General features: G+C 47.7%; 1 protein-coding gene across 1 annotated transcript in view; it reads left to right on the top strand.

Moving 5' to 3' along the window:
* Positions 1–12,924, top strand: part of PSME1 (proteasome activator subunit 1) — a 185,505-nt gene that overhangs the window by 77,481 nt on the left and 95,100 nt on the right. The window contains exons 4-5 of the mRNA XM_086923750.1: positions 7,663–7,779; positions 7,912–7,957. Of these exons, the coding sequence (XP_086779876.1) occupies positions 7,663–7,779; positions 7,912–7,957 (163 nt within the window). The remainder of the gene's footprint in view (positions 1–7,662; positions 7,780–7,911; positions 7,958–12,924) is intronic.

Below are 12,924 nucleotides of genomic sequence, written 5' to 3'. Positions count from 1 at the left end.
GAGTGGGTTTCGGGGTCAGGGGACATCGGGGGGTCACCGGCATAGTGCCCGGGTTGCTGACACTTGAAGCACGTGGAGCTGGGGCGGAGCCCCGGGGGTCCTGCACTCGGGGCGGCTCTCGTCGCGGGAGGAGAGCGTGGGGTCTGGTTTCTGGGAGGACTACGCTGAGGCCCTGACTGGGAATTTTGCTGCTTGCCTCGACCTCCTCCACCTCGCTGGCGGAAAGATCCTTGGTCGTTCCGTGGGGGGTCTCCCCCGGGCGCCTTCTGGACTCGGGTGGCCACCCATCGATCGGCTTCCACAGCCAGTTTCCGTGGGTTGGCGAGCTTGCTGTCCAGGAGATGCTGTCTTAGTTCCACAAAGCAATTTGCGGACAGGTGTTCGTAAGCCACTAGGTCGACTAGGCCCTCGAAGGTGGTCACATTGCTGCCCTTGATCCACCCATCTAAGGCCCGGGTGTAGTAGTTCACATAGTCCACCCATGTGGTGCCGGAAGCTTCTTGCACTCCCTAAACCGCTGGAGATACATTTCCGGCGTCAGGCCGTAGCGGAATAAAAGAGCGTCTTTCATGTGTTGGTAGGCGTTCATGTGTGCCGTCGGTAGGTCCAGCAGGGTATCTCTCCCCTCGCTGAGGAAGCGGCTCCACAGGCCGGCCCCCCAGTCTTTCTCTGGGACCCGGTGGGCGGACATGGCCACTTCGTATGCCTTGAACCATTGTTGGATATCGTCTCCTTTGTAGAACTCCTTTACCACATCCTTGGGGATATGCACCTTCGTTTCTTGGGGGACCACCTGCCCCCCAAGGCCCGGTGAACCGGCTGCTTCTTTCCTGGCCTTCAATTCGATTTCCTTGAGGCTGCGCTCGTGCTCGGGCTGAAGTTTCCGTCCTTCATGCTCCCTCTGGAGTTTCTTCTCCTCTAGCTCCCCCTGGAGCCGCAATTGCTCCACCGCCAACTTCTTCTCTGCGAGCTTGAGTTCACCCTCTAATTTGAGGCGTGCTAGTTCGAGTTCATGGCTTCGGTCACGTTCTCGCTCGGTCATCTCCTCCGATGACCGCCTTCTCCCGGTTGCTGGGCTCCGGGTTGATTGCTGGATTCTCTCACCGGTCGGTGTACCGGGTTCGGTCTGTGGCCTCCCTCCCTCGTCTTCGATCGGGGGAAGAGATGCTCCGGACTCCACCCAGGCGGTCAGCGATTTCTGGAAATCTTCCTTAGTACTTAGTCCGGTACTCGGGATACTCAGTTCTTTGCAGAACTGCTTCAGCTCTTTATGTGTGTAATCTTCCAGGAGGTCCTTGTCGAAGGTTGTCTTTACACCAGCTTCTGTAGTCGTCATCGTCGCTCTTTCCTTGTGCGTTTGCTGCGTGTAGGCTCAGGTAGTGTGTCAGTGGTACGATCTTTAGACGTAGGTTCGTATCGCGTCGCTGCCACCAATGTTGGAAGGCGGTGACCCCAGGGGTCTAGTAGACTCTCCTAACCCCCTGGAACCTCCTCTCCCACAATTACTGCCGAGTCTTATCGAGGGGGGAGTCCCCACCGAGGAGGACTGATTGTACACACTGTCGACACACCACACTTATGAGCGGACACCACACTGTAATTCTTCATCAAGAAAGACTTTATCAGGATTAATTAAAGAGCATTACACAGCGATCGAAGGATCGCGAAAGTCTCGTAACGAGGGGTCGGGGAAGCGGGACAGTCTTAGGAGGCCAGATGGCATGCCCCGTACTCGGCGCACAGTTCTCAATCCTCGAACTGGGGGTACGGGTGCTGGCGATGGGACTTGCTGTCCTCTTCACTTCTCGTTCAAGATGTTCGTGAGGGTAGCGTCGATGGTCCAGCCGGACCAGAGAGTTCGTCAAGCCGCGACGAGGTCAGCAGGGCTTGGGCAGGAGTACTCCGTCGTACTCGTAAGTAGATGGGGCCGCGACAGTGTCAGCAGGGCTCCGATGTTCAGGTCTTGTGCTTCAAGAGGGAGCCGCGACAGCGTCAGCAGGGCCCCGATGGTTCAGTTCCGTAGGTTCTAGGATGAGCCGCGACGTCGTCAGCAGGGCTCGGTGGGTGAGAGTCTGTTCTCCTCGAAGTCAGCCGCGATCAGATCAGCAGGGCTTTCTTGTCCAGGATACAACTGCCGATTAGGTAGAAGGCAGGCTTTCTTATAGTTGTCAAGCTCTTTGATGTCCGGACCCTCATAGGCAGGAGGCCGGAGGTCCGAGGGCCAGGCGCCGGATCGTCTGGGCGGTTGGTTCTTTGATGCTTTGGACCATGCGCCCATGGAATCCCAGACGCCCATCAGGACTTGGAGCCAGCGCACTAGGAGGCCCAAGGTGCAATCGAAACCAGCCCCCGGGGATAGTTCCGAGGTGTGAGGGAAACCAGTTCCTCGGAAGGGTGCCGGAGGTGTGATGGAAGTCTTGGTTTCGGGTACTTGATGAGTCGTTCACCCCCCGGGTGGATCTGGGCGCGCCGGACGCGCAGGCTTAGCGGTGGTCAGGAGCGGCCAGGGCTGCCGAAAGGAAAGAAGGCAGCCGGCCGGCCGGGGTGGCCAAACATGGAGTCTGATGGTCACGTGCACGGGGGCAGGCACGCGGTCTGGGGATCGTCTCAGGTCCAGTGTAGGAGGATTATGTACAGTTCTGGGTGGACGGGAATCAGTTCCACCCGTAGCTCTGGGGTTGTGGAGATCAGCGAGGACCACGCCACGAGGCCGGGTCCAACAACATCCATGTCAGAAATGGGGTACATGCCACTCCTTTGCCCGTCAAGCATGGTCCCGCCTAGACTTTTGGTTAGTTACGCAAGCCACTAATGATTGGATAGTGCAGATCGAACACCTGCCCAGGACTTTGTCTGATCACTCCCCTGTGCTTCTTTGTATGGCCTTACCCGCTTCCACCCACCCCACCCACCCCCCACCTTTCCAATGGCATTGGCAGCCCTCCTCTCTGCTAGACCTGGTATTCTGTGAAGGTGTTCGGGAGGCCATAACTGACTATTTTTCTCACAATACGGGATCGGTTGACTCTGTGGGGACACTATGGGAGGCTTTTAAAGTTACCATACGTGGGGCTTGTATCGGCCTCCAAGCTGGGGCTCTTAAGTTTCTCCGGGGCACAATGGCTACACAGGAGCACGACTTGAAAGGGCCGGAACGCCGGCATGAAAGCACACCTGAACACTCCGTGCTTGCACTCCAAAAAGAAAAAGTTGCAGAATATAATGAGGTGACTGACCAGGAATACGACACATGTCCCGTAGAAGTAGAGCCAGATACTATGCAGAAGGCGGCAGACCTGGTAGGGCACTTGCTGCCCATATCATAGAACATCAGGGCAAGGCATACACGGTTAGCGCAGTCACTGTCGATGGCATCACTCATTATGACACTCCCAATATATTACAGGCCGTCGTCAGATATTATACAGACATGTATGCTCACCGCCCGGCGGCAGAAGAAGCAGTGTTGCAACAATATTTGGATGATATAGCGCTGGTGTGGCTCTCTAGAGGGCAATAGGAGTTCTTAATGCATCCTATCACCTTGGGTGAAATACGGGACGCCGTTATAGCCCTCCCCAATGGTAAATCTGCTGGTACCAATGGCCTGTCAGCGGAATTTTATAAAACCTATATCGACATCCTTGTCTACAGCAGGTATATGAGGAGGTGTATGAGACCCAATGCCTACCTCAAACGCTGCACGAAGCACTGGTGGTCACACTCCTCAAACCTGACAAGCTGCCGGATAGGTGCGACTCCTATCGTCCATTATCCCTAATTAATACAGATGTCAAACTTTTAGCAAAAGTTCTAGCGACCAGACTGCAGCTGCTCCTTCCGGTTATGGTGTTACCGGATCAATCTGGTTTTATTCCGACCCGCTCTACCTCCCATAACTTGCGGGCGCTTTTCGCAGTTATGCACCACCTAAAACCCACGTTGTCAGCGGTGGCAGTATTCCTCGACGCCGCCAAGGCTTTTGATTCTGTTTCTTGGTCTTACATGTTCGCAATTCTGCATCGTATGGGGGTACCCTTTATTTTTACAAATTGGATAAAACTGCTCTATACGCGCCCTACTGTGCGGGTGAGGGTTAGCGGTTGTCTATCCAAGATTGTCCACATTCATTGTGGCACACGTCGGGGTTGCCCACTTTCCCCATTGCTTTTTACACTTCTTCTTGAACCACTGGCGTGCATCCTGCGGCAACGCCATGCCCGGCAGCTCTCTGGTTCTTTCAGCGCCCTTTGGCACTTTCCTGGTACGCAGATGACATGGTGCTGTATGTACGTTAGCCCTTTACCTGGCGTCCCTCCTCAGGGAATATGTCCGCTTTGAGTGGTTCTCTGGCCTTGGAATAAATTGGTCCAAATCAATGATCCTACCCCTCACGGACGGCACAGCTCTTCTAGACCTAGACTTTCCCTTGGTATGGTGTACTGACACAGTAAAATATTTAGGTATATGGCTCCATCATGACCCACAACTAGTGGTGCGATCTAACTATGGCACGGTCATTACGCCACTTGAGGAGCAAATAACCTGCTTAATTAAGCTGCCCTATCCTTTGCTGACCACTTAGCATTAATGAAAATGGTAATACTCCCACGCTTCCTGTATCTATTTTTAAACATCCCTTTTCCCTTGACGTTGCTCTTTTTTAACTCACTCCGCTCCCTTCTGATTACTCTAGCTTGGGGGGGGGGGCAAGAAGCCTTGTCTCAAATGGGAAACCCTTACACTCCATTATGATCAGAGTGGTTTTACAGCGCCCGACTTTCATCTATACTACTTGTGTGTGCAGGCCCACCTTGCACATTATTGGCAGCAGGACCCCGCCTACATCCCCCATGTTGCTGTTGAGGCGGGCGCCGTTCATCCCGTACCACTCAAGGCCACAGTTTTCGAAAAAGGGGAGTTTGACACAGTTCAAAGCACGGTTAAAGCGTGGCAGGACTTGGGAAGGCGAGCGCAGAAACTGCCACTATATGCGCCCAGTATGCCTCTCTTACACCACACGAGTCTCTCGGTTACTACTGAGGTGGGTGCCCTGAGGGCCCTTAAAGATATGAATATAGTAAAAATGGAGGATGTGTTTCCTGGAGGCCAATTTATTACCTCGGCGTCACTGGCTGCAAGTAGTGATATCATTGCTATGCATCTTGTCATTTACACTAGACTGCGGTCCGCCATGCGCACGCTGTACTCACAATATCCTGTTGAGCCACCTACACTAGATGCACTGCAACTCTTGTATACTACAATCTCTAGGTTGAAACTAGTCGCTAGATTGTACCGGGCATCGCAAAGGGAATTCCATGAATGGAATGCAGTTTTGCCACATCCCATGTCCGATGATGACTGGGCGGATTGCGTCGCCCGACAGGGCACCTAACAGCTAATTGTAATTTAAGGATGATCCACTTTAAATATCTGCATCAACTGTACTATTTGCCTGCCCAATTGTACAGATATGGTCTGCGGGATTCAGATGCCCGTAGGCGCTGTGGTATGCTTGGCGCAGATTTTTATTACTTGGTATGGCCCTGTCCTAAGGTATTCTCATATTGGGAATCTGTTGTAAGGACTATACGCTTGATGGTTGAGCTTCCACTGGCCTGTACCCCTCAACTGTGTCTCTTGGGCCTGGTTGCTCGCGTTAAGTCTTTCCACAGAAGGTTTGTGGCCATTGCATTATTGATGGCCAAGCGAAGGGTCTCTGTGCTGGGAGAGTAGACAGGCCCCCGCTACCAAATTATGGCTACAAGATCTGAGCTACTGTCGTAAACAGTTTGTATGTTATGCTGAAGAACTGCATACCACATCGCGGCCACATGACAGTTGGTCACCACTCACAACCCATTTACTGTCTGTATCCACTATCTGAGTTCCTATTACTCATGGAATAGGTGACGGATATGCTTTATGTATGATTGTATTGCGATGTCCTCTCTTATCCTTCTCTTATCCTTTCCTTATAGAATGAATTTCCCCTCTTATGATTGTATATGTAGCCCTGACATGTCCTAATCGGAAACATCAACGTATTATAATGTACTGAAACTGACCTGCCTGACTTGTACTGTACCCCTTAATATTGTTCGTTGTTTTGTTTGAAAAATGGCCAATAAAGAAAATGTAAAAACATATTTAGTTATTCTTGTCTTCCTCACATATAATAATAATAATAATAATAAAATGCATGGCACAATTGAATGGCTTATTATTTAAATAACACCACTAGTAACACAACTGCTTCAGTGAATGCTTTTTAAACAACTTTTTATTGCAAGCATATGGCAACCATATTTAGGTGGCAGCATGTTATAATCTTTATTTCCGTGTCATATGCTTGGAATGAGAACATTGCTATTGCACAGCTTGACAAGGCTAAACATGTTGGCTTTGCAAATGCTTGTTTTACATGGTTGTTAGTATACCTGTGGTTTTAGGGATGTAATGTGCTATGCATTTTATACTTGGTATATATATAAAATTGCTTACTATGAACAACCCTTAAATTTAATGAAAATGTGTAGCATTGATATGTTAATGTTTCTTTATATCAGTGAGCATGGCTGGGAATGTTTCTGGAAACGAATACATACTAAAAAATAACAAAGTCTGGAATCACTGTTTAAAAAGAATAGTTTGGATTGCAGTCAGTAGACTGATGAATAGTTTTCAATTGAGTTGTCGGTTAGTTGCGAACCTACCCTGCAGAATATCAGGCTTGTTTTCAAGTCGGGATAAGTCAGCACTCATGGAGTAAGTGGGTATTCTGAGTGGAACTGTGGGGATCCACTGAGAAATGAGGATTTACCAGGTGAATAGGACATTCTGGGTCCGATTCACTCCATAATTTCTAGACTGGTCTGGTGTGTTGCCCTGGATGTAATCATTTCTGTTGGGGCGGGCACCACTCACTCCTACTAACATCTAGTTTGCAGGAGTGATTTTACAGTTGATATGATACTCTATGATTTGAATATTATAATAAAGAAATATGGTTTGTAAATTCCTCGATAGAAGGCAAAAGGCTAATCTTACATAACTGGAAGAATAGGTTGAAACCAAATATATATTATTGGGCTCAAGGAATGATTAATTGGATGAAATGGGGAATTTGTTTTATTATAAGCCTAATTGCAATACCGGCATCTTTGATAACAATACAAATATATATTTCTTTTTTTAGAGATGTATACTTAGTGATATGAAATGCCTATGCTTTCTGTATTTCCTCACACCGCTTTCCCTCTTTCCGAGTAGTATAATGAATTAAATTAGGGTCTTATTATAATTTAGATACTTAGATAAATTAATTGGTTTTTTAAGTAATGTTTTGAAATGTAGATTGAACTTTCTGTATAACCATGTGTGTTGTTAATAAAAATCCAAAATATGACGTAACAAGTTTACCTTTGTGCATCTACGCGGGAATGTAAAATTTACACACAGTGTTTTATGCGAATAGCAGCAGCTTTGGTGTTTTTCTGTAACATTACACTATTCCTTGGAGGAGAGTGGGAGGGTGAGAGCGTGACTTGAGATCAGGTATATCAGGTTCCTGGGTTGCTGTAGTTCTACTGCTACACCCTCTGAGCAGCGTAGCCACAAACCTGGTGCCTGACACACTCTGGGACCTTCTCTTTCCAGGGAAAGGACTTAAACCTATCTGACTTGGGAGCACTGAGAGCGGAGCTGGATATTCCCATTCCAGACCCAGTCAAGAATAAGGAAAAGGAGGAAAAATTGAAAAAGGAGAAGCAGGCGGTGAGTAGCATGGCATGGGGGAAGGACTGCGGTCAGGGAGAAGCAAAGTATCCATGATACTTTTTCTTCTAGTGATGGGAGATACATTCGAGCCAATCATAGCACCTCAAGAGTTTCTTTTTCTTTTTTCAGAAAGGTGAGGAGACAGGAAAGAAGAAAGATGATGAAGAGGAGAAAGGTGAGATGAAGATGAAAATGTAACATCCCCACCATCCATCCTGGATCCCCAAGCCCCTTTCCTAATTCCTGCAAACACCTGACCACTCCTCCCCCCTGAACCTGGTTGGAAAGATCTTGTCAAACAATCTGTAGTCCGTGAGTCTTTTGGTTCAGTGGCCCAAGTGGGAAGACGTATAGAGATAATAACCAGTGCCATGCATGAACCGTTCCATCCGGAAACCAGGGCACTGAAGACACCCTGCCACTTTGAACCACTGAGTCTGGGCCCACATTCTCCCCTAACAACAAGGGACTGCCTCGGAGTCAAATCTTGCAGTCACATCCTCAAAGTCATGGTCCATAGTAGAGAGGAGACCGAGACAACTGAACTAAGGCGCACATCAAAGATAGCTGTTATTTAAGGCCAAGGCACTAAGATCAGTTCCCACCCAGAAACTGATGGCCTTGAGCCCCCCAGCATCCCTTCCTAGGGGGAAAGGAGGAACATCTTCCTGAGCACGCGTGGGTGTGTGGTCTTAGACTCTGTGGTCCTATGTGGCAGTGTGGTTTCAGCTTCTTGGTTCCTGGATGGAGAATTGTGTCACGGTGATCCTTGTTTGGAAAGTTGAATCTCTTCCTAGGAGGTGTGTGAGTTTAGCATTCTGGTGGTCCTGGATGGGCACTGGACTCTGCTTCCTGCTCCTAGGTGATTGTGACCTTTGTGCCTGGTCCCGCGTGACCTCGTCCACAGTGCTGTGGTGTGGGAGACTGCCTTTTGCCCTTAATGTTCATGATTCACCCCCAACCTCCGCAGGTTGGACTTAGCCTCATAGCTGAATGTTTAAAGTAGGTCTGGTTCTTGTTGGCTTCCTCTTTTCTAAGGTAGTCTCAGTTTGTGCTCTCCTTTCTTGTCTGTGTGAGAAGGTTCTTCCTTCTTTCATGTTCACAGCTTGGGGAAGAAAATAGAGCTGGGCAGCCGGTGTAGACGCCCTGTGCTATACTGTGTGTCAGGGATCCTGGGGCCTGTAGTATTTCGAAGACCAGAGGTATCCACAAAGATCAGGGTGGGTCACTGGGACCGATCCTTTCTCAGTGCTGGGGGTTCTAATGTCTCCAATGTTTGATGAGGAGAGACCAAAGGAGGGAATACGATAAGAATTACGACAATCCTAGTGCGTATTAAATAGCTAACCATAGGTGGCTGGTCATCCAGGGGGGTTTTAGAGAAGAGTAGGAAAGCGGAGCAGGAAAATTAAAGACTGGTCAGCTATAAACTCTGTGATGTCTTTAAATTTCAGAATAGGTTTCAGGTAACAAAAAAGGGGGGAGATTCAGTGAAACTCAAATGGATGTTGCTGGGCACATGAGTTTAGCACTACAGATCTGGTACTTCTTCTGGTCTAGTTCTCTCTGTGTTATTGGTTTCCAGCCAAGGCTGCTTCCACCGTTGATTCATCCTGGTTTGCACTCATCTTTGGACTATCTCCGCAGTCAGCCCTGTCCCGTTTTTGGGTCCTAGTTGGCCTTTCCGAGTCAATCCTTTTGGATGAAATTTGTTTGTCTATGCCAGTGACACTGCTTCTCCCTTCCATTGAGGTGGATTTAGTGCCACCATTGATAATTTCTTCCCTTCTGGATACTGATAGATGAATCTGCAACAATAACGTAAAACACTCAGAACAAAACGGATATTACTGCGTAACAATGGCTGTCCTCTGCAGAGCAGCATGGGTGTCGGAGGGATTATCATGGCTTTGTGGGATTTAGGATTAACTGGGATAACATTGTTTCAAAAATATCTAAAGCTGTTTTGTGGTTGGTGGAGCCACATGGACTCTAAGATGGCCGCCTTCTCTTCTGAAGCTCTGTCTTGGCCCCATTCATGAAGCTTTCAACTGCTCTTGGTAGCATGCAGGAGGTTCAGAGGAGAATGTCGATGCTGTTGTAGGGGGAGGTAGCACTAACCCTTGTCGGGGCTTTGCAGCCCTGGGGTGGCATTATGCATCCACAAATTCTGAAGCCTGCGGACACCAGACAGGCAATGAGGCTCCTTGTTGGGCATTGCAGCTATTTTCGACATGGGGAACTCACTGATGCAAGCCCACCCATGAGTTCCCTGCAATGAAAACTCGACGTATGGGTGTTTTTAAAATACTGTGTTTTGTCCTTAACCTCCTGCATATTTGTTTTTGGTGTCAAGCCCCTCGTCCCTGGAATTTCTCTGGTCCTTCAGGGAAGACTAGTAAAGCTAACAACTCTGGAAGGGTGAAAGCGCTTTTATGTGAAACGTGTTACCTGAGTACATTAGGAAGCTGCCAGATTTACTCTAATACGGAGTGGTCAAAAGTTTACCTATATGAATCCTACATTATTGATTTATTTCCATATTTTAGTTTAGAGGTATAAAGCCTCTGAGCAGAGGTTGCACTTTAAAAATGGTTTGATGAGATATCATACAGAGTGTGCTAAATGCTAAACCCTAATACCGTAGATCAGTGGTTCCCTAACACTTAGCAGCAATTGTGTGCCAACTATAATAGGTTAGTAAACCTAAGTGTAATTAGACCAGAGTGATACATATTCAGCTTTTTAAATCACACCTACATTCAATATTGGGATGATAACCCAGACCAGATACACATGTAATTACGTAAGCAAGAGCGCCAGATTATGAGTGGAAACTGTTCTTTTATACCAGTTAATGTAACAGTGGTAAATACATAAATGTGGAGAATTAAGTGGTGTAGTGGAATGTAGGTGAAATAATCTGCTCTAATCTGGTACTGTATTTAAAAAAAAAAAAAATATATATATATATATATATATATATATATTCTTGCTCCACATAATCTCGACCCCTTCATGTTTAAACTGGAAGAGCTACATCCACCCTGGACTCCTTTAAACCCACGATGATACATACCATAGAGGAAGCCATGCATAAGGAAAGATCGGGCTCTGCTGAAAATTCGTGGCCTTATCACATCTGTGCTTCCAAAACAAACATACTTGGCCCCCATTTCATACATTTGTTTAATAGATCCCTTTCCACTGCTGAGTGTCATGGTGACTGGAAGCTTGCATTGTTACTCTCTTTGCTGAAGAAACTCGGGGCAGACCCTCTAAATGTGACAAACTACTGCCCAATCTCTTTACTCATTTGCAGCTAAGGTTTTTGAGAGACTGATCAACTCCAGCTTGCTTTTCATTTGGAGAAGTATAACCAGCTAGCTGTCTCTCAAACTGGGCTTGGGGCGCCCCCTAGTACAGAAACTGCATTGCTGGCTGTGACTGACAACATCTCGCTAACTTTAGATGAGGGCAAATCTGCTGGCCGCATCCTCCTTGACCTCTATTGTATTCCAATGCCCTCAATTGGTTTTGGTCTTTCTTGTCCGGTACAACACAGTCCACCCAAGTTCCTCTGTTCAAGTTGGATCCTGCATTCTGTTACCTGTTGCATCTCCTAAGGATCGTCCTTGATCCTGGAGCTTTTCAACAATTTTATTAGCCCATTCGGTGGCCATTGTAAGAGCCAAGAGCTTTGATATTGTATCCTACGCAGGCAATACACAATAGTATTTATTGTAGAAACGCTGAAGCACCATGATCCGACTTTGTGGACTGTTTGACGTCAGTAGTCCGTGGATGCAGGACCACCGTTTAAAAATGGATGGCAACAAGATGAAGGTGATCTGTTTGAGAAAGCTTTTTCTATCTGAAAGAACCAGTAGAGTAGGCCCTACCCTTATTCCCCAGGAAACTGGCAAGGAATCTAGGTATCCTAGTTGACAACATGCCATCCATGAAAGAGGCTCACTGCCTTCCAAGGGACCTGTTATGGCATACAGAGCTTCTTCACAGGACCTTCAGCTTGCTTCCTATAAAGTTAATTAAAACTATTTGTTTTCATGCTGTACACTATTCAGAACACTCCTGAGTGCATGATCTACAGTGTACTTGGCAGATCTCCTTCTACCCCCACTCTGAAGTCCTTGCACTACCCACCATTTCACTAACGCACCATCTTTAAACTGCTCTGTCATGTCCACAAACCTCTCTACATGGCAGGACCATATTACTTGCGCAGTAGAGCATTTATGTATAGACTAGCCAGGTCTCTCAGAACGGCCAAGGAGGACGACTTCTTCTTGCAGCACATCCATCGGGCCACAATGGGGAGTTGTCTCTATACTTACCATGCAGCTTTTGTCTAAAATAGCGTCTCACGCTGTATAGTAAGCTTCTCTAAAATTGCCTTAAAAAAATAAAAATAATAATAAGTTCCTTAGCTGTTCAATATTTGTCTTTTTCATGTAATACGCCTTCTGATAGATACATCTGCCAGTGGATTCCTCACCTTGTGAATATCCCCTGCGCAGCAGCCAATCAGAAACTTTTGTAGCTCTCCACGCCGGCGAGGTCATGGATGACGTCACAGAGGGTAAGACTCCGCTCGCGACCCCGCTGACATCACTGGGTCCATAATAGGGCCTCGTCGACATGATGACGTCAGTTCCCTTTTTTCCGCGCCGTCAACGCCAACGGTTTCTTGGGACTCTCCGTAGTAACATTGTTATTGTAGTTGTTCTTGTCTGTTCTTCTCGTTTCCTTTCGAAGATGTCTGAAAGAAAATCTGGTTTCAAGCCCTGCAGGGAGTGCGGGAAGCAGATGTCCATCACTGACCCGCACGAGGACTGTTTATGGTGCTTGTATTCCGATAACGACGTCGATGGATGTGCGTGTTGCAGGAAGATGACCTCTAAGGCATTGAAGGAAAGGGAAGCGAAGTGATTTATCGCCAAAGTGAAAAAGAATAAGAAGGCGAGTAAAAGAAGATCGAGGTCCAGATCTCGTTCTGAATCCAGGTCGGGTTTGAAGTCGGCGTCGGGACATTCGAAGTCGAAGAGACATAAGAGAAAGAAGCACACTTCGAGGCGTCATTCTGACAAGGAGCCGGCGCCGAAGTCATCTTCTCCTCGACGT

The sequence above is a fragment of the Lissotriton vulgaris genome, chromosome 5 (assembly GCF_964263255.1).
Source record: "Lissotriton vulgaris chromosome 5, aLisVul1.2, whole genome shotgun sequence".
NCBI classification, from domain to species: Eukaryota; Metazoa; Chordata; class Amphibia; order Caudata; family Salamandridae; genus Lissotriton; species Lissotriton vulgaris.
Note: the sequence above shows the minus strand (reverse complement) of the source record. Positions and strands in the feature narration are given on the sequence as shown.